This window comes from Hyperolius riggenbachi, chromosome 10, assembly GCF_040937935.1.
Source record: "Hyperolius riggenbachi isolate aHypRig1 chromosome 10, aHypRig1.pri, whole genome shotgun sequence".
NCBI lineage: Eukaryota > Metazoa > Chordata > Amphibia > Anura > Hyperoliidae > Hyperolius > Hyperolius riggenbachi.
This window is the reverse complement of record NC_090655.1, coordinates 111,096,806-111,118,957: the sequence shown is the minus strand read 5'-3', so window position 1 is coordinate 111,118,957 and position 22,152 is coordinate 111,096,806. Positions and strand designations below refer to the sequence as shown.

At 44.4% G+C, this 22,152-nt stretch overlaps 1 protein-coding gene across 1 annotated transcript; it reads right to left on the bottom strand.

The window, feature by feature from the left end:
• Positions 1-3,097: 3,097 nt before the first annotated feature.
• LOC137536583 (calcium homeostasis modulator protein 1-like) lies at positions 3,098-21,532 on the bottom strand. The gene is made up of 2 exons (XM_068258832.1): positions 20,984-21,532; positions 3,098-4,795 (listed from the first exon to the last, which is right to left on the bottom strand). Exons 1-2 carry the CDS (start codon positions 21,530-21,532, stop codon positions 4,298-4,300), a joined length of 1,047 nt encoding a protein of 348 aa, XP_068114933.1. The 3' UTR covers positions 3,098-4,297.
• Between the last annotated feature and the right edge of the window lie 620 nt (positions 21,533-22,152).

Below are 22,152 nucleotides of genomic sequence, written 5' to 3'. Positions count from 1 at the left end.
TCATCCACCCCCACCTTTTTTGGGAGGCGCCTTCTTCCTCCCAGTTGTCATACCAGCCAGTTCTGCTGCTGAATTGCTTTATTAGGCTAGGTTCATAGTGGAGCGTTGTGGTGCATCGTAAAGCAGAACATCGTACTACAATGCAAAAGCACGGGGGCCGCACCCCCAAAAACAGGCCTTCGGGGATTACCACGTTAGTACGCAGTAATCCCTGTCTGGCAGCCGGCCAAGCAGGAAGTGACACTCACTTCCTGTGGCCGAAGCGATCACGTGCGCGGAAGCATATTGCTAAAACATGTTTCTGCGCATTGAAGTCACATGAAGAGGGGCGTCAACCGCACTCAAGAGACCTCCCCCTGACCCTCTCCACTAGCTGAAGTACTGAAGTGTTGTGTTCATCGCAATTCGGGTTTTCAAATTGGGGAACCCAAATTCAAACGCTAACACAATACTAGTGTATACTTTCGGGATAAAGGTATACACTCTCTGGAGACAATCTCCCCTTCCTGCTTGAGTACAGAGGCGGACATAGGCCCGTGCAGGCCGTGCAGCCGCACAAGGGCCCTGTGTACTCTAGGGCCCATGCAATTGCACCAGTTAGGGCCTGATTATCCTTTAGGTTTTTCTCCATGTATTTCTCTGAAACTCAAGAGAAACGTTGATAATAACTTGTGGAGTAGTAGAAGGAGAAAAGACACAGAGAGATCCGGGAGCCCAATCTGGTGCAATATTGTTAATAGAACGAGGTATAAGAGATGATAGCGTTTATACTCACAAAATTTGGGTTGCAGAAAAGATGCAATCACTCGTGTTTGCAGGTGGGGAATAGCCCGTCCCCACTCGGCCTCTGATTCCTGAAAGGTCGCTGCTCCAAAAAGATGATCGGAAAGTTGGGACAACTAAACCGAATCTCCCCTAATGAATAGGGGTATCAACTAGACTTAGAGTAGGTAGGAGGCGCCCGGGAAGAACACTATATCAACTAGAATAGACAGCTCTATATGGTAGTGACCAATAATAATACAATGTAAATAGTAATATTAGGTTGTCCTACCTTAATAGCTGTCCCGTTAGGGATAAAAGCCAGAGGAATCTTGAATAATAAAATTCAAATGTAACGATGCACTAGATAGACAACGCGTTTTTCGGCCAATGCCGCTTCATCAGGTCAATAAAAGTGCCTTAAGAAACAAATGGCGATTCTCAGATACAGAACCAATAAAACGTGATCATATATTAAAAAAACACACAATATAATAATAGAACAAAACACAATCAAAATTGTAAAAAATAATAATAAAAAATAAAATATATGCATAAAATACAAGGTTATCTAAAAAGAAGGGGGGGGAGGGGGGAGGAAACGCGATATGAGTTTCCTCCCCCTCCCCCTTCTTTTTAGATAACCTTGTATTTTATGCATGTATTTTATTTTTTATTATTATTTTTTTTACTATTTTTATTGCGTTTTGTTCTATTATAATTATTACTAGATAGTGCACCATTAAATTTGAATTTTATTATTCAAGCTTCCTCTTGCTTTTATCCCCAACGGGCAGGGGCGTAACAATAGACCCTGCAAGGGATGCCTCCGCAGGGGGGCCCAGAAGCCACAGGGGGCCCATCGGGTGAAAAGTTTGAGAGACTAAGGGCATGGAGAGAAAAAACGTATTCTGCTCTCGCACCATTGTTATGTTGACTGCATGTGTCCACCACACAGATAAGGAGTCATACACACTTTGGAATTTGTACACTGTCCCTGCTCCCTAGGGTTCATAAAAAAAACATCTGTCTCTCACTGCTGCAAAGTTCTGGTGACTTCATGTACAACCTTACAAACAAAGGAGTCACATTTTGAAAAAAGTTGTAGACTGTCCCTTATCCAGCATTTCTTCTTCTCACACACAGCAGGCTTATGGTGTCTGATTACTTGTACAACACAGCAGAGTGGGTAAGATTGATGTCTGACTGTCGCTGCCTCATTGAGAACTTGTTGTCTCATACTGAGTCAAAAATCCCGTAATAACAGTATCAATCAGTGACATTCTGAATGCTTTGCCAAAGTTACAGTAAATACTATATCTTATCTTCAGCATGTCATTATTGTTCCTCCATATAGCATGTGCTCTCATGTAGTAAAATACAGCTGTGTGTGTGTGTATGTACTGGAAGCAGAGCTGCAACAAGGGACTTGTCAGCTGCAAGGGGCTGGAGGAAGCCCCGGGTAAGTAGATCTAGGGGTAGCATAGATTGCCTGATGTTTCCTTTAAGTCTAATGCTGGGTACACACTATGAGATTTTATGGTCGATTTACTGTCAGATCGATTATTTCCAACATGTCCAATTTGCTTTCTGATCGATTTCCGAGCATTTTCCGATTGATTTCCTATTAAAGTTAAAGGAAATCGATCGGAAAATGCTTGGAAATCGATTGGAAAGCAAATCGGACATGATGGAAATAATCGATCTGACAGTAAATCGACCATAAAATCTCAGTGTGTACCCAGCATAAGTGTTTTTATCTGCATGGGGAAAACACATTGGTCCTCAGTTATCCTGTGCAGAAAGCGAATAAGCAAGGGAGGTGGGGGTGGGGCAGGCCCCATCCAAAGTTTCGCAGGGGGGCCCAGGGATGTCTAGTTACGCTCCTTCTAACGGGACAGCTGTTAACGTAGGACAACCTAATATTACTATTTACATTGTATTATTATTGGTCACTACCATATAGCGCTGTCTATTATAGTTGATAATAACTTGTACCCCAGTCATATACAAGTAACAAGTTTAAAATGTGTGCTACATTAATACAGTGCCTACAGAATGTGACCTAGGTTCATGTACTTTTATCTTATCGGCATGGTTTGAAACTAACCATGATCTGTTATGACCACGCCCACTCACATGGGGCCGGCATTATGTATTCTGCACAGGGGCCCATCCTTAGCTTTGTCCGCCACTGCTTGAGTAATTAGGTGCATAGAACAAGAGCACAGAAGAAACATTGACATTTTATGACAATCTATATATATTTTTATTTTTCATTTATTTTTTTCATAGAAAAGTCTTAAATGTATTGTTTTACAATTAAATAAGCTACTTCAGGCACCATCTGATGAATAAAGGCATCACAATAAGTGATCAAAGTTCAAAGTTCACAAGTTGTAATGACTGTATAATCCATGTCTTTGCTAATACTGTTAAAGATAATTGCTCCCTCTACATCCTTTGCACTTTGCATTTTTTCACTGGAAAGCTTCTGCTACTGAAAATGCAAAATGTATTTAACAAAGAAGCAAAAGTTTTATAGAAAAATACTAGACATGGGTTTGGTGGGATTTTTATGGGAATTTAGCCTAATGTATATCCCTCCAGCGTATGATTAGGGCACTTCCCTAATGAATTCATTGTTAGTTGATGTTAATACTTTGGAACCCTAACCCCAGGGGAAAAAGGGGGGTAGTATAGTAAGGAAGGGGTTACGGTTAGATGTAAAATTGGTTATCATTAGACAACCTGATTGCCTGGCACCCTTGTGAACAGGTACCCAAACACATTGTTCGCTAGTAATGTCCAAAATTTGGAATCCTCAACTTGGTCATATATTGGAGTGCAGCTGCTTTGACACATTTGCTAATACACTAAGCTTTTGTAAACCCTCCCTGATATGACCCTATCTTTTTGAAAGCACACAATTTTTTTATACACCCGGCCCAAGTCTGCAGGCTCATTTATGTTCTCCAGTAGTCTACATCCCTAGAATAACCTTAACTCCAGCACACAATATTAAGCTGAAGTCAAATACTTTGCAAAAGCATATAAGAGTCTTAAATTTTGATCCAGCAGCCAACCATCTATAATGTAACTTGGGAACGCTTTTTCCAACTATTTCAAGAAAAACGACTTTTGCACGTCAGACATATAATTTCCTTTTATATGAAGACTGTGCTAGAAGGTTGTAAAAGAAAATGGCTGCGAGCAACTTTGACGTCTTCTGCATTCTGTCCAGCACAGAACACCTTTGAAATTAGTTATTATTACCATGGCCTCCGTATCAATCAATATGCTCTTAGTGCCATTCATCAAATCCCAATTTTGTTTTGTTTTCAAGAAATGCTATTTCCCACACAAATGTGCCCTTACAAAACATTGAAAATCCAAGCTATCCTCACAGTGACTTCATCATTGTGAAATGTCTGTTCTCTGTGCCATCTCCATTCTTCAGCAGGCCATTCTCCTCATGTTCTCCAGGCTGAAGCCCAAACTTTGCACCTTTGTGAATTCAAATGAATAACTGAATTTAAACTTTACTGTAATAAGTCACAATTTCTTTTTTGGGTCCATTTAGGTTATTAAGTTGAAGATTTTCTTTAATATATCCATTCCCATTTTGGTTTTGATAGTCATAGGCCTTCAGATTTAAAGGAGGTTTACATTTATGCCAGTTCTTTAGAAGTGTATTCATTGTACCCTGACTGGTTACTCCCAGGAGTTTGTCTGACTCGTCTTGCTCTGACTTCTCCTTGTCATCTGATTTATCTACTGACTTGCTGTGTAGAATATGGGAGTGGCCCATGTTCATGTCTTGGTTGATATTCTCAAAAAACTGTTGAATGCAAAGTTTAGCAAAGCTTTTAGCGTGTTCAGTGCAGGTCTCATCAAATAGCTTGCGTTCTATGTCAATGTAGTGTGACCAGTATTTGCTTTTTAGAAAAGCCGCTTGTGTAAAGCAGGGTCGGATGGCTCTGACGAGGAATGCAAAAAACGTCATCAGTAGGACAAAGGTCCAGCCAAATGCCTGGAGAGAAAATAAGGACAGTTAGTGGCTTGCACATTTTGTAAGTAAGTAGTAGCTTATGGCCTGAGAAAACCAGCCCACTGATAGACTTTTCCACTGTTCCCAAAGATAATATGAAATTGTATGGATTTGTGAAACTTCTATGCCTAGGGGAACTTGGGAACTTTAGTGTTAGATTATTGGTAAAGGCAACGTAATAGTGATGGACTGAAAATTTGACTTCAGGGGTTATTCCTGCTGCACAAGAATTGGAAATACTGGGGGCAGAACCAGAACTGCTGTAATCAGATTCAGAAACTATTGGTTGCTTGACGGCTAATTGATCAATCAAGCTGACAGGTATTCATTAGTTTTCTGAATTTGATTAGTCCTGTACAAATTTTTTTTTTTTTTGGTTTAGCCGTGAGGATTTTTCTGCTCCGTGTAGAGCACAGGTCATACTCAAGCCCTCCTTGCCATTTTATGTGGCCATTGAGGTTTAAATGTCCATCACTTTAAGCAGTAAAAGAAAGAAAGCCTGTCACTTCACAAGCAGCTGATTGGGTGAATCAACGTGCAGGGATCACGTCCATTAAAGCCACTGGACCCGCTGGGGTTCAGGGCGGGTTCAGTGGAGCAGCTGTTACTTAGGAGTGCAAGTAAGTTATCAGCGCACACTATGCTGCACTACTGCGCGGTGCGTGCACATAACTCATGCTCCTCTCATTCTCCTTATCGGTATGCCCGACACTCTGGCCCCAGGAGTCCCCCATAATGAAATAATTTTCTCACATGGCTGTAAACCCTTTAGCTAGCACTAGGCTAGCTAGTAAAGGTGTCCGGCACCCCCCGATCCTCCCCCCCCCCCCCCGCTTATCCCTCCGCTTATACATTCATTACCCAGCATTGATCCAGCGATCACGCAGCCTCCCCGCACAGCTCCGGTCTCTCTCTGGGGAGGATCAGGTTTGCGCATGACGTCGTGACGTCATGTGCAATCCTCCTCATAGTGAAGACCGGAGCTGTGCGGGGAGGCTGCGCCGAATCCTGGATCCAGGTTGGGTAATGTATAAACGGGGGAGCGGCAGGGATCGGGGGGTGCCGGACACCTTTACTAGCTAGCCTAGTGCTAGCTAAAGGGTTTACAGCCATGCGAGAAAATTATGTTATTTTCGGGGCAAAAAGTAACAAAACCTCCTGAGTGGCGTAACGCTCAGGAGGCTAAACTGCACTGCTTTAGCAGCTTAAAGGGACTCTGAAGCGAATTTTTTCTGCAATATTTACCTTTTAATTCTCATCAGCGGTAAACCACCGCATCCTCACCGAAAAACGAGGGATGCAGACCCCCCAAATCCCCGGGCAAACATCCACGACCAACTTTGTCGTAGATTGTTCTGCCCTGAGAGGCAGAGCTACGGTATGAGCTGTAGCTCTGCCTCTCCTGCCATCAGTCACCTCCTCTCCCCGCCCCTCTCTGTGAAGGAAGAGTGAGAGGGGCGGGGAGAGGTGGCGATCCGCCGTGATTGACATCATAAGAGGCAGAGCTACAGCAGAGAGCTCTGCCCCTTCCAGGAAGCGCCGGCCAGATTCCCAACCGGGGATTTGGGGGGTCTGCAGCCCTCGTTTTTTGGGGGGAATGCGGCGGTTTACCGTTAATGAGAGTACTGAAGCTAATTAAAAGGTAAATATAGCAAAGAATTTTCACTTCAGACTCTCATTAAGGAATCAACCCATTTGTGCCTGATACACAAACCAGTGTTATTACTGCTGTGCGGAGACTGTGCACAACAATGTTACCGGTACTACCGCAGTCAGTGTACCACCGATACTTATCCTGTACCATGAGGGTTGCTACGGTAACGGGGTTACTAACTTGCATTACCATAGCAATGCTCATGGTACTCTAGTACAGTGGGTGGTTCTTATAGTGTAACTCATGGTACACTGCCTGTCGTAGTACTGATAATATTGCCATACGCTGGGCTCGATTCACAAAGCGGTGATAACCCAGTTATCACGCCTAAAAGACTTTAGGCGTGATAACCTTTGCACTAGCAAAGTTATCACCGCTTTGTGCTCTAACTCGCGCGAAGCTACCGCGCGTACAAAGTCCCATAGGGCTTAATGGGCGCTTCGCGCGAATTCCTTCAGATCACGCCTAAACTAAGTTTAGGCGTGATAAAGGGCTTTTCACCAGCGTGCAAAGTGTTTGCACCGCTTTGTGAATCAGGCCCGCTGTCTCCGCATTAGAGCCCATTGTTAATTTGAGAATGGTGCTTTTTGCGCAGTTGGTTTATTATTATTTTAATTGTACAGTAATAAAAATAGTGAAAGTAAATGTAGCCCCCCCACCTCCAAGCCTTCTTGCCCCTTTCTCCCCATGCAGGCTTTTAGTGTTGGAATGGCTGCATGGACAGTTTGAGACTCCGCTACCTATACAATGCTAGCCCACATGGTGCATGGGGAGATTCTACAAGAAGGAGGCAGAAATTCTCACCTCCTCTTGCAAAATAACCATGTCCATGTAGAGGACCAAGATGACTCATTCCCTACTCGATGTTTAAAATTCATGACTTATCCCACACATGTACCAGTAGATATGAGAGATCCATACCCTCACCCTTCCTAGGATCAATGTGTAGATGTGTCCCTTCAGGCCCGCCATCAGGGGGGGACATCCGTGACTCCCGTCACGGGCCCCGGGCCTGCAGGGGGGCCCCATCCCCGCCGCGGCCCTGGCGGGTGCCGCCCGGCCGCCGCTCAACCCTCCCTGGCCGCTGCTCCCTCCCTCCCTCCATCCCTCTAGCCGCCGCCGCCGCCGCCTCCGCCGCGTCAGACCCCGATCAGGCGGCGACAATCGTGCGGGCGCTAGGACCCAGCGCCCGCACTGATATGCGGAAGTGACGTCACTTCCGCATATAGAGCGGGTGCGTCCAGCGCCCGCTCTTACTGGTCGGGTCGCCGCTGATCTTGAGGTCTGACGCTGCTGGCAGGGTGGGGGAAACAGCGGCGGCGGCTGGGGGGGGGCTCCCTGTCACTCGCTCACTAGCTAAAGGGGCTCCCTGTCACTCACTCACTACCTAAAGGGCCTCCCTGTCACTCACTCACTCCCTAAAGGGGCTCCCTGTCACTCACTCACTAGCTAAAGGGGCTCCCTGTCACTCACTCACTACCTAAAGGGCCTCCCTGTCACTCACTCACTCCCTAAAGGGCCTCCCTGTCACTCACTCACTAGCTAAAGGGGCTCCCTGTCACTCGCTCACTAGCTAAAGGGGCTCCCTGTCACTCACTCACTAGCTAAAGGGGCTCCCTGGCACTCACTCACTACTTAAAGGGCCTCCCTGTCACTCACTCCCTAAAGGGCCTCCCTGTCACTCGCTCACTAGCTAAAGGGGCTCCCTGTCACTCACTCACTACTTAAAGGGCCTCCCTGTCACTCACTCACTCCCTAAAGGGCCTCCCTGTCACTCCCTCACTAGCTAAAGGGGCTCCCTGTCACTCGCTCACTAGCTAAAGGGGCTCCCTGTCACTCACTCCCTAAAGGGCCTCCCTGTCACTCGCTCACTAGCTAAAGGGGCTCCCTGTCACTCACTCACTCCCTAAAGGGCCTCCCTGTCACTCACTCACTCCCTAAAGGGCCTCCCTGTCACTCACTCACTCCCTAAAGGGCCTCCCTGTCACTCGCTCACTAGCTAAAGGGGCTCCCTGTCACTCGCTCACTAGCTAAAGGGGCTCCCTGTCACTCACTCACTCCCTAAAGGGCCTCCCTGTCACTCGCTCACTAGCTAAAGGGGCTCCCTGTCACTCACTCACTACTTAAAGGGCCTCCCTGTCACTCACTCACTCCCTAAAGGGCCTCCCTGTCACTCACTCACTAGCTAAAGAGGCTACCTGTCACTCACTCACTACCTAAAAGGGCTCCCTGTCACTCACTGCCTAAAGGGCTCCATGTCACTCACTACCTAACCTGGGGGTCCCTGTCAGAATCCAGGTGAGAGGTGTCTACCATAATAAGGGGGCATTCTGCCTATTTATGTGAAATGCTGTCTATTTATGTGCCTCATGACTGCTGAATTTGTCTTGTTGGGGGCCTAATGATTGAATTTTTACTTGTTGGGGGCCTCATGATTTGTTGGGAGCCTCAAGATTGCTGAATTTGTCTTGTTGGGGGCCTCATGATTTGTTGGGGGCCTCATGATTTGTTGGGGGCCTCATGATTGCCTAATTTGTCTTGTTGGGGGTCTCACGATTGCTGAATTTGTCTTGTTGGGGGCCTCACGATTGCTGAATTTGCCTTGTTGGGGGCCTCATGGTTGCTGAATTTGTCTTGTTGGGGGCCTCATGGTTTGTTGGGGGCCTCATGATTGCTGAATTTGTCTTGTTGGGGGGTCACATGATTGCTAACTGCGAGACTATGGGAAAAGCTGAATCCTTACCATATGAGACAATAGCATTAAACCTACTTTTTTAGCTTTTTTAAACAGAAAATAAAACTGGGAGGTTCTAAAAAAATGATAGAGCACTTCCTCCTTCCGGCTTGAAGGAGGAAGTGCTCGATATCGAGGCTTGCAACGCGTCCATTCGGACACTTGCACCTCGTTGAAACGCTAGGCGGAGAGCGGCGTTCTGGGTAATTAACCCCGCCGCAACTAGCCGCTCAGCTGTGGCAATTAGAGCTAACTTGAATCACGAGTATCCACCGTGGTTATTCGTGATTAATTTGTGGACAGCAAGCCTCCAACTAGCTCTGCCAACATGTAATGGCTACGCACATTTCTCATTTTGGGGGGGGGGGGGGGGGGGGGGGCGGACGGATGATTTGTGAGGGGCCTCAAAATTTCTGATGGCGGCCCTGTGTCCCTTGTACTTGTGTAACCCCCTCAACAATGACAGTGCATACTAGTGGTTCTTAAATGCATATATGTGTGGGACAACAAGTCAAATAATTATTTACTGCTGCATAGTGTTGTCCGGATCATGAACGATTTGGATCTTTGATCCGAATCTATTTTGTGAGTCGAATCATCCGAATCATCAAAATGAGCGATTCGGATCGTAAAAGGGGCGGGGCTAGGAGCGACACGCCCCCCTCTCAGCGGGCAGCGGGGTCCTGGAAGCAGAGCAGAGATGGATCGCTCTGTTGGAGGGGAGCCAGCCTTGCAGGGACACAGGTAGATCAGAGAGAGGGGACATGGGTGCCACTGCCAGATATGTGTAGAGCACACATACTGGCTATAATGTGCTGCTCATTATAGGCTGTCTGTTCCGTAGTTGTGCACAGTGAACAAATTGGAAGCTTTTGGCTCAGCTCAGCACAGCTCAGTAACTTTGCAGGCACTGTGATTGCTGTGCAATATGATCCTCCTGCACTGCTCTAAACAGCTGCACTTCACTTCTGGGAATGCTTTGGGGAATGCTTTCTTTCACTGTGCGACTTTTGCATTCAAAGTATACAGATGAACATATAGGTGAAATATATGTAAAGCATATGATTGCAGTATGTGGGTATTGTGTGCAAATAAACATTTCTGCTCTCTGCTCGTCCCTCCTCCCTTCTCTGTCCACTCCCTGCCCTCTGTCCATCTTCTCCCCTTCTCTGTGTGTCCACCCCCCTCCCCTTCTCCTGTCCTGCTAGTCATTTCACCCCCCGAATGCTTCCCTTGTAAAATGATCCGAGATTCGGATTTGGATCTTTTCAATGATCCGATTCGAATCATCCGGATCATTAAAAAGATCCGAACTTCGCATCTCTACTGCTGCATGCTACACTATTTGAGCAGAGAGGGTGTGTGCTCTCAGAACATGTCTGTTTTGTTCTAGGACAATAAAGTTGGTTTTGAGCAGGGGGGAGGGCTGTTGAGCTAGAGGAGAAAGGTTTGTCACATGGTGGGCAGAGAGGGAGTGCTGAAGGAAGAGAGAGCCTGTGAAAAGGATTCTAGCTTTCTGAAGAAGAAGAAAGTTCAAGTGAGGACCCCAAGTACAGCTGTCTGCAGGGAAGAGCATAGTGATACCTCAGGAGAGGACCATCTAACATTAGAGAAAGCAGTGAGCCAGACACCCAGAACCCACAGACAGAACTCCAGTCTGCCAAGCTGCATGTGGCTGCAGCTCTCAAGAGAAGTCTCCCACTCACTCTCCACACAGACTGATATATCATATGCATAGAAGTTGTGTTTCAGGCCATCCAGACTATCTGTGCTGTGTAGCTCCTGAGAGAGACGTTAGGCCCCGTTCACATCACAAACGTGGATGGCCATGCGTGCGGAACGCAACGCATGCGAACACACGGCATTCATGTTTGTGTGCGTTGCGTGGCTGATCCCATCACTGAAACGTGAATGTGACAGCCACGCGTTTTTGCAAAAAATGCGTGCAGCATGCGTTCCCGGACCGCACAGGTCCGGAACGCATGCAGTGTGAACATCAGAAAGTGCACTCTATGCGCTGTGTGATGTCGTGCGTGTCGGCCTCCCGCACGCGTTTCCAAAACGCAGCTGGAAACGCATGCAGTGTGAATGGGGCCTTATTGCCAAGAGAAAGTATCCTACTGATAAATGATGCTCAGTTCTGGTGAATGTTCTGTTCATGAAGGATCCTTAAGGAGACAGTGTTGTATTGCAAAGTGAAAGTGTTCTACTGCTCTGACATTGCTCAGTCCCAAGAAAAGCCTAACCTGTGAATGTTTTGTGCATAATAAATCCTTAAAGAGACCGTGTTGTACTGCAAAGTAAAAGTGTTCTACTGCTGTAACTTTGTTGAGTCACCAAAAGAGGTTAACACATTGCTTGTTATGAGATTGTGAGACGTTGCCTTACATTAATGAAAGACAAGATCTTCCTCTGGGAAAATATTTTCTGCATTCACAGCTCAACTTAATTAAACTTGTTATACATTTAATCTACATAAAATGAGTTAACGCTCTGATTCCTGGCCTTTTCTTTATTGCCATATTCAAGAAAAGTATAGTGTCTCAAGGTTAAAGAAGAACCCCACACAGGGTTACACTTGACTTGGTTTTCTGCCCCCTTCTTGCACAGTTCCTCCTATATCATGAACATGCAGGCTGGTATTGTTAGGGCCCTTTTCCACTAGCAGTCGCTAGCGTTCACGCTGAACGCTAGCGATTGCTGAATCGCAAAGCTAAAAAATTACCGGCGATTTCCTGACGTTTGCGGCCGCGATTTTGCTATGCTATGCACTGCATAGCAAAATCGCGGCAAATATCGCTCCGCGCTGCGATCGCGTTTCAGGCAAAAATGAATCGCAGTAGTGGAAATACCCTACCGCGATTCCTATGTTATTTAGCAAACCCTAGCGATTGTAAAATCGCTAGTGGTTTGCGATTCCGCTAGCGCAAACGCGCTAGTGGAAAAGGGCCCTTATAGTTCAGTTGATAGAACCCCATATTGTCTGCTCAGCCACTCTGACCACACCAGCCAGAGTTTTTTTTTCTAATCGAAATAAATGAAAAGAAAAAACAAACATTGAGGTGATGTGTTGCGCTGAAGACAGCTTCATGAAAGAATTTAGTCTCCTTGTATTGTTAAGGGCAATTTTGGAACATGCCAGGTGAGGGCCCAATTCACAATTGAATTGCATGTCAACTTTTGTGCAATGCAGGGTGATAGACTTGCATGCAGAGTCTTTTATTTACTGGAATTGCATCAGGTCCCAGGTGCTCTGATTGCACGAGTTATTACTGGTTGAAATGTGTGACTCGAATGCTACTGAAGGCAAAAAAAACCCAGCACGACAACCGGGCAACTGACCTGTTTGAAAACAATGTAAAGATGAATGTCCAGTCTCCTATGTATCTTTGTAATAGTACTGATTTTGTCTCCACTCAGGACTCGTTTCCACTATCGCGAATCCGCATGCGTCCAACGCATGCGGATTCGCACGTGGTATGCAAGTGAATGGGCCTGTTTCCACTGTTGCGTTGGTGATGTGCGTTTTTTTGAGCGGTGAAAAAACGCACAAAAGAGCCAACGAATTCGCCTGAGAGTGGAATGCATGCGAATCGCATGCAATGTATTTAATAGGGAAATCGCATGCGTTTTCCCCATGCGTCTTTTGCCGCGAATTCGCATAGGTACCGATATAAATTCACACAGGCAGTGACATGGTTAAAATCGCATATACCCTTACCTATGCGAATTCGCGGCAAAAACCGCATGGGAAATCGCATCCGCATGCGATTTCATCAGCGGTGGAATCCAGGCGATTCCGCACCGCAATAGTGGAAACGAGCCCTCATTCTTGACTAATGCTCTCAGATGGATTTAGCATAGGAAGGAAGGCTATATGTCCAGCATCAGTTCCTGACCATGTTTGTGTGACAGAAGAGTGCTGAACATATGAACACCATGGTACCAGTTTCAAAACATGTATAGAGGAATATCTCATTGGCAGCTGGAATGATTGCCATCTGTATGTATACTTAGAACCGTGGCAAAAGTTTTGGCAAGGGGTAACCTTACATGGGTACTGTTTTTTATTGTCCTTGTATTATGCCCTTCCCTTTCTCTATTCGTACGTTTTAGATAAACTTTGGTAAGAAAGGGGCCTCTTTATTTCTAGTTTGATGAAGGTGTTTGCACCTTCAAATAGTGCAGTAATCATGATAAAGTATACTGTATCTGAGTTTATTGTGAGATGAAAATATAATGCTCCATGCAACAAACCACTTTGTCTTAACCTGGGATGGGCAACAGTTTTATGACCAGATGGCTGGCTGCTGGATAATTAAAGGGGGAACCTGAAGCGAGAAAGATATGGTGGCTGCCATATTTATTTCTTTTTAAGCAATACCAGTTGCCTGGAAGTCCTGCTGATCCTCTGCCTCTAATACTTTTAGTCCATAGACCCTGAACAAGCCTGCAGCAGATCAGGTGTTTCTGACATTGTCAGATCTGACAAGATTGCCTGCATGCTTGTTTCTGGTGTAATACGGCCACTACTGCAGCCAAATAGATCAGCAGGGCTGCCGGGCAACTGGTATTGTATAACAGGAAATAAACGTGGCAACCTCCATATTCTTCTCACCTCAGTTGTCCTTTAAACAGCTTGAGACAAAATGTAATTCCCTCCTTAGATCATGATAATTTGTATATATAGGATCTTCTCAAAAAATTAGCATGTTGTGATAAAGTTCATTATTTTCTGTAATGTACTGATATACATTAAACTTTCATATATTTTAGATTCAAATACACACAACTGAAGTAGTTCAAGCCTTTTATTGTTTTAATATTGATGATTTTGGCATACAGCTCATGAAAACCCTAAATTCCTATCTAAAAAATTAGCATATTTCATCCGACCAATAAAATAAAGTGTTTTTAAAAAAAAAAAAAGTCAACCTTCAAATAATTATGTTCAGTTATGCACTCAATACTTGGTCGGGAATCCTTTTGCAGAAATGACTGCTTCAATGCTCGTCGTGGGCACCGATCAGCTGCAGGGGGCTGAGGTAAGCCCCAGGTGAGTAAAACTCAATTTATTTTTTTCACTTAAGGTTCACTTTAAGGCCGCTATCGAAGCATCCTGGGCCTCCATAACACCTGAGCAGTGCCACAGGCTGCTTGCCTCCATGCCACGCCGCATTGAAGCAGTCATTTCTGCAAAAGGATTCCCGACCAAGTATTGAGTGCATAACTGAACATAATTATTTTAAGGTTGACTTTTTTGTTTTAAAAACACTTTTCTTTTATTGGTCGGATGAAATATGCTAATTTTTTGAGATAGGAATTTTGGGTTTTCATGAGCTGTATGCCAAAATCATCAATATTAAAACAATAAAAGGCTTGAACTACTTCAGTTGTGTGTATTTGAATCTAAAATATATGAAAGTCTAATGTTTATCAGTACATTACAAAAAATAATGAAATTTATCACAATATGCTAATTTTTTGAGATGATCCTGTATATATTTTTTCATATCTCTACTTAGCTGCTTTTGGATCTCGTCCTCTGTTAGAATCTGTAATGACCATACCTATCCACAGGGCGTTTGGAGAGTTCCATATATTACCCCCCCCCCCCCCCAGCCCCCTTAAGATTACTTTTAGATTGAAGTGTATGATTAAATGTCTTAAGGTGCCTACACACTTATTTTCTTACTGAGAGGGTTAATAATCCAGGGGTATAAATAACAGTTTGTATACAGTTCAGCAAATGAACCACAGGCTGAATGAACATTAAAACCTGCTGTTAATTACCTCAAACAGCTGAAACGTTAAACCTAGATTTTTAATTTCAAAAACCAAAATAAAGGTGCCAATACACTATTCCATGTTCCTGGCAGATTGGATCACAATCTAAGGGAATCGATTTTTACAGTGATTCCTCTTCGATCGATTTCCGATCAGTTTTGACATAATATCGATCAAAAGTATCAATTGGACCAGATGGAAGATTTAGGTCGATTTGGGGGTGAAGCAGGAGTAGCAGTCGATTCGCATCAAACAGTGCAATGCTGCAGCTCGATCAATTTTTCAGTGCAATCCTGGCTGGAATCTGTAGAAAATCTGTGTGCTCTCTGTGTGGTAAGAATCTATTCCAATCAGAAGGAAATGGCTCATTTTGCCACATTGAGTGGCAATCTATAAGTGTATAGCTACCTTAAGACTGTTGTTATCAGTTTATGCTAACTTCAGGTTGGCTTTAGGGGCCCATACACTGGTCGATTTCAGCCATCAATCAATCCAATTTGCGGACAAAGCCAACAGTGGGCCCCTGTGCAGAAAAAATGAAGGGGCCCCATGTGAGTGTCCATAATCATAACAGATTATGGTTGGATCCAAATAATGACGATAAAAGTACATGAATCTAGGTTACATTCTGTAGGCACTTGTAATGTAGCACACATGTTATACTGGTATGTTATGTCCACTTTGATGGTCCGCCTGTAGCCCAGGGCAGATGCATTACCACCATTGGCTATATGGTGGTAATGCATCCGCCTGCCCGGGATTATCACGGACTGCACAGAAGTGTGGCCGGCTTACTGTGACAGATCCCACAGATCCGTTGCAGAGTCACAAGTGTAGACCGCTCCTATTTATAAAATAGGAGCCGTTCACTATCTAATTAGCAGAGAACGGACAAAAAATGTCCTCCGCTCAAGTGGGAACAGAGCCTATAAAGGTGGCCATACACTTATAGATACAGATTCGACCATCAGATAAATTTCAGATGCCTGTCAAGTAGAATCTGACAGGAATCTATCTGATGTTTGCCACACACTAGGAACAGATTTCCAATACATTTCAGAATTAAATCTATTGGAAATCGATCTAAATGCATTATTCGACTATTAGAACCAATGCAACTCTATGGGCCATCGATCTGCTGCTGGCTGGCATTTTCTATCCTGTCAGATGGATCAAATCAATCAAAATCGATCGATCTGGGAATTTGATAGAATTGATTTCTGATCGATTCTATAGAATCCATCAATGGCTGAAATCGACCAGTGTATGGGCCCCTTAAGTGTTTGCTGGCTGATAAAGATCTGTTGAGGATGTATTTTCTTACTCGGATACCTTCATTATCTTACTCAGATACCCTCACTTTAGACAAGGGGTTTCAAAGTCGATTACAAAGTGGCTGAATTTGAACACTAGGACCAAGTTGCAGGCCAACCTCAATGTCTGTGTGGCCACCTCCCTTATACAGTTCCCTGGTGTCTAGTTGTCCCCCTTTCCCTCCCCTTTCCAGTTTCCTGGTGTTCAGAGTTTGATACATGCTTTAGTTTATGGGCTGTCAGTAAATTTGCTGAAGATTTTTAATAGGTTGTTTAAAAAAAAGCTAAAGAAAAACGTTTCCTAGAAGCCTGTTTTACCATAATGAGATTCACCGACTGGGTGACAATTTGCATTCTGTTGCTTGTCAGCGGGTTAACTCTTTGCATTCTGTAGAACTATGGCATGGGGAATGACTAGACAATCTAGCTGTAGTAATACAAACTCCTAGTCATGGGTAAGAACAAGCTGCTTCTTAAGGTGCCCATACACTGGTCGATTTCAGCCATTGATCGATTCTATCGAATTGATTGATCGGAAATAGATTCTATCGAACCAGCCGATCGATTGATTTGCGGCCGATTTCGATCGATTTGATCTATCTGACTGGATGGAAAATCTAGGTAGCAGATCGATGGCCCATAGAGTTGCATTGGATCTAACGGTCCAATAATGCATTTCATTCAGAAATCTATTGGAAATCTGTTCCTAGTGTGTGGCACACATCATATAGATTCCTGTCAGATTGGACTCGACAGGCATCTGACAGAAATCTATCTGATGGTGGAATCTGCTGCAAATCTATAAGTGTATGGCAACTTTTAGTTTTACATCCTCTGTGCAGGTGAGAGATCAAAAAGCTCAAATGTGATTGTAACTATGAGCAATGGACATTCTTTTCTACGTTTTAATGATTCATCCTCCAAGTTTTTATTTTACCATTTTAGTTTTCTTTGTGTTATGAACTACAGACTAGAATTCGACTTTATGTATTAGAATTTATGTGCACAAAGACCTGGTGACTATGCACTGATACAGTAAAGAGAGGCTTTATGCATACTTCTTTTGGGGTTCATTAGACACACAGAACTGCGTGACTATAGTAAACGGAGACCTGCATTTTTTGCAGAATCCTACGTAATGTAACTGTGCCAAAAGTCAGCTGCCGGAGATTACACTTAAAGTGAACCTCTGGACTAAAAATCTACTCTGCAGTACTGAAAAGGCTTGGTGTTTCTTTAACAGGTTCACAGCATCAGAACTTTGTTTTTCTTACCAAAGCATCCTTTTTAGCTGCATTTTTAGCTAAGCTCCACCCATCAAAGAAAACTGCACAGGCTTTTTTACCCTGATGCTGTGCAAAGCATGATGGGATTTCCTATGATGTTGTTCACGTTGCCTAGCAACTGGGAGGGGTGATCAGCACACAGGACAGTTGGAACTGTGACTCATGCTCCTTGTCACCTCCTTTCAACCAAAATATGGCTGCCCTAATGAAATTATCTTCTTTCAAAACAGGGTGGGTAAGAGATTATATTACCTATCTATTTTAATTAACATAACTAATGTAACTTAATGACAGTATGTTTGTTTAGGCTGAAGTTCCTCTTTAAGTACTGCTTTCTTTAGAGCATAACCTTATAATAATAAAAAACTCAATACAAGAATTGCACAGTCCTGTGCAGATGTTAATATTCAGTTAAGGTGCCCATACATTACTTGAATAACATTCAATATATGATGCATGCTGCTCACCATATTTATCGTTTTCCAACTGAAATCAATCAAAACTATTGATCTGGCATGCTGGAAAGCTCTCACTTGAAAGGGCTTGTCAGGTGCAGCAATAGCTGTGTCTGACGGACCTCTGTGCGATCTCCCCATGTGTAATGTGAACCCCGAGCCCATGGTGAATGTTGCAGTGTAGTTATGGTTCACCTGTCCGGCTCCTCTTGTGTCCAGTGTCTTCTCTCTATTGTAGCCGGGGCTCCTGTACCCTGTGACCTGACGGCATATACAAGGTCACACACGTGTCACAGGGATACAAGCATCCTAGCGGCAATGGAAAGAAGACATGGGACACTGGAAGCAGCTTGCTGGTGGACAGGAGAGCCATGCTACAATCTGTGTAGCAGCAGTAGATTCCTCTCTCATCAGGTTCGATCAAAGAGGGATCTATCTGATAATAGAATCTGCTGCCCCATCCCCATGTGACAATGTAAGGACACCTTTCAAGCATACCTGTTGCATACAATAGTGATTTTCTTTTTACATGATGGAAATCTTAACTACCTACTACAAATGGTAACAAGAAATAACTTCTCTGTGATGAACAGTTGCTTCAGATCATTTTTACACAGCAGGTTTAAAAGTCCTACTGACATAAGCAGGTTATGGCTCCTCCCCACACATCACATGATCATGCTTCACTCTGCTCTGGTGGAGAGGCCAGTCTATATTATGGAAAGGAGGCATGACTGGTGTTCTATACAGAAAACCAGAAATCCCTGGAAGACTATAGGTGGGAAGTGATATGATAATTCTGATGTACAAACGTAATAGATAATATGGGCTCAATTTCAAAAAAACATACAATTGGATTTTCTGCTGAATTTGACTGGCCTAATTCCATGCTGCATACAATCTGCATTAAGTATGCACACAAGCTGAAATTATGAACAGGTCATCGACCATCTCTGTTGGAGCCTTGCTTTAGGCCTCTTTCACACCAGACAACGCATGCAGGAGTTGAATAGCCTGCGGCGGGTCGTCAGGAATCTGCGGTGAGACGCAATCAGCGGCGGTAGCTATTAATTGAACCCGACTGGAAAACGCCAGGTCCTGGTGTTTCAACGCTCCCAGGTCAGTCGAACCGCAACCCACCAAAACGCAGCGCCGGGTGTGAAAGTTAAAATAAAAGTCTATGGACTTTCATTTTACCTTGGTTAACGCAAAGAATTGCCTTTGCGTTGAAATGCAGGTAAAGTGCTCTGGTGTGAAAGAGCCCTAAAGGGGAACCCTAGGTGAGGAGTGATGTGAAGGCTGCCATATTTATTTCCTTTTAAACCATGCAAGTTGCCTGGCTGTCCTGCCGATCCTCTGCCACTAATACTTTTAGCCATAGACCCAGAACAAGCATGCAAATCAGGTGTTCTGGCGCAAGTCTGACTGGATTGGGCACATGCTTGTTTCAGGGTTGTGACGCAGACACTACTGATTCCAGAAGATCAACAGTACTGCCAGGCAACTGGTATTGTTAAATGGGAAATACATATGGCAGCCTCCATATCACTTTCACCTTAGGGTCACTTTAATAAAGGAGAGCAGTACACTGATATATCTCATATCGCATATGGCCTTATTCACACTGAATTGTTACACTTGTGTATCATTATGCGTAACATTAAGCTGTCTTTTGCACTTGTTCATATGTATACCAATGCACAGTAGTGAAGCATTGGGCAATGCAGAGGGTTTGACAGCTCCAGGTCCCCTGCACCATCAGAGCCCACCACGGGGCACTTCTTCAACTGCTGTATTAGTTCTGCATTGGTGCTGAGCTGGTAATGATCACCTCTATTTTTGCTTTAAATAGTGGTGATCATTAGAGGAACCTATAGTGAGGCTTTCATATTTATTTCCTTTTAAGCAATACCAGTTACCTGTCAGTCCTGCTGAACTCCTTGGCTGCAATAGAGTCTGAATCACACCACTTACACAAGCATGCAGCTAATCCAGTAAGACTTAAGTCAGGGCGCCTGATCTGCGTACTTGTTCAAGGTCTAATGCTAAAAGTATTAAAGGCAGAATATCAGCAGGACAGCCTGCCAAGATGCATTGTTTAAAAGGAATTCAGTATGGCAGCCTCTATATCTCTCTCGCTTTAGGCTCCCTTTAACAAACTGTGCCCCTCCCCCTGTTTACACCCCTCTGGCACTGTTGTCCTGACTGGCAGGTTTTGGTGCTGTATACTAATTGTTATGTACAGAGTAGTAGAAGGGTCCCAATGTAAAACTTGCAATGGGGCCCAGGGCCGGCGCTTCCATAGGGGCAATGGGGGCAATTGCTTCAGGCCACCGGAGCTTGTAGGGGCTCTCCAAGGTATCTCCCTCCTCCTCTCCTCTATGGTCACTCTATACATGTCTACATGGAAGGAGGAAGAAAGGTACTGGCAGAGAAGTCGTCCAGGGCACAGAGTATGGTGCTCCTTCCTGTGTCCTGCAGGGATTATGCAAGGGGGAATAATGGGAACTCCAACAATGCATTTGGAGACATGATGGACACCTAATGATATTCTGACTGGGAGGGGCAGAATGGGGTCTGGCAGCCAGCTTGGGGGCCCTGGGGGATGAATTTGCTGCAGGGGTGGGGAGGCGCTAGGGGGCGCGCCCAGTTAAATTTTCCCTGAGTCCCCATTGTAGCTAGTTGAACCGGCCCTAGAGGGGCCCATCACTTCTTAGCTATGCCACTGCCAATGCCCTATGATGTAGAAAATTAATGCAAATCGTTTTTAGCAACCAGTTTTAAATAAGCTCAAAGGCTATTTTTGGGTGCTATCCTTTACGACGACTGTTCAGTTGTACAGTGTCAGCATATTACACAGTGCTTTACATTATCGAAAATAATGATATTCAAATATTAGCATAACAGACCATGAAAGAAAATATGGTAAATGTATTATAACCTGAGAAATGCAGCGCAAGTATCTGGTCGCCACTTCCTGTGGTATAATGTGGTCCCCATCATAGATGTCTTTGCAAGGAATCCTGGCCAGAATTCTCTTAATTTCCTTATCGGACAGGTCCACACCGGTCATATTGCCCAGCTTGTCCACCGGCACCGACGTGCTAAACGCACATATAAAGCTCTCGCCATGCAGTAACGTCACTGATATCCACACTGCCGGGGCAATCAATGCCCGTTGGGTCATAGAACAGAACATATACCGTAACACCGCCGCATCTTTCTGCCTCTCACCCGTCGGCCTCTTCCATTCCTCCGCTAGCATGGACACGTTATTGTTCATGACAAAACCCAATAAAAAGAAGACAATCGGGGGCACGCACAGCACCCCCATTGCATAAGACATGTTATAGGCAGGTAGGCACGGGCAGTTGAAATCAAATGTCGTGTACAGTTGGGCACTGGCGAGTGCCATAATACCACAGATGCCATTCATGAAAGATTCCTGGTTGGCCTGCAGGAACTGGAAGATCATACGGAACTTATCCATGTTTCAGCTTTTTCTTTTTCAACAAGGAGAGAAGATAGAAATGATCCTTTTTCTTGTGCTGTCTTCACTTCAAAGAGTATATGATCTTTATTGCAGGAGTGCTGATTCCTTTCTTTTTCTCTCTGGTCCTTTTGTTGTTAGCTTTTAGCAGGTGCGCAGTCCATTCAGTTTAATGCTTCATCCAAATTGTGTTTCCAGTGGCTTTGAATTAAATCAGGTCAGCCTGTTGTTGAATCCGATGCTCAATCTCAGCTTTTTTCTGAAAACTATTAGATGAGAAGCTGTTTGCAAATTCTTCTGTGACGTCTGTACTACCACAATAGCCAGAGACAGAAAGCCAGCCTACCACACACCTATGCAAATCTGGACGGATCTGTCTAACAGGCATCTGTTTTGTGAGAGCCCAAAGAATAGAATACTGGTAACTCATGAGTAGACAGAGCAGATTTCTTTTATTTTTATTTTACTTGTGATTGTTTTTTAGTTTTTACCCTCCATGATGATGACATATAACATTTCAGAATTTATCTAAAGCAGTGTTGTCAGGCTTGCCTGGTCAATGGCTATAGGTCAGACTGTATGCCCATATGACTGACCTATAACACAGCCCTTACACCTGC

Excerpts from the sequence above, each read along its gene's own strand:
- LOC137536583 (XM_068258832.1), bottom strand. The coding sequence starts at position 21,532 with ATGGATAAGTTCCGTATGATCTTCCAGTTCCTGCAGGCCAACCAGGAA. Across the intron at positions 4,796-20,983 it reads ACTTGCGCTGCATTTCTCAG|GCATTTGGCTGGACCTTTGT; the intron begins GTTATAATACAT and ends TTTTCTCTCCAG.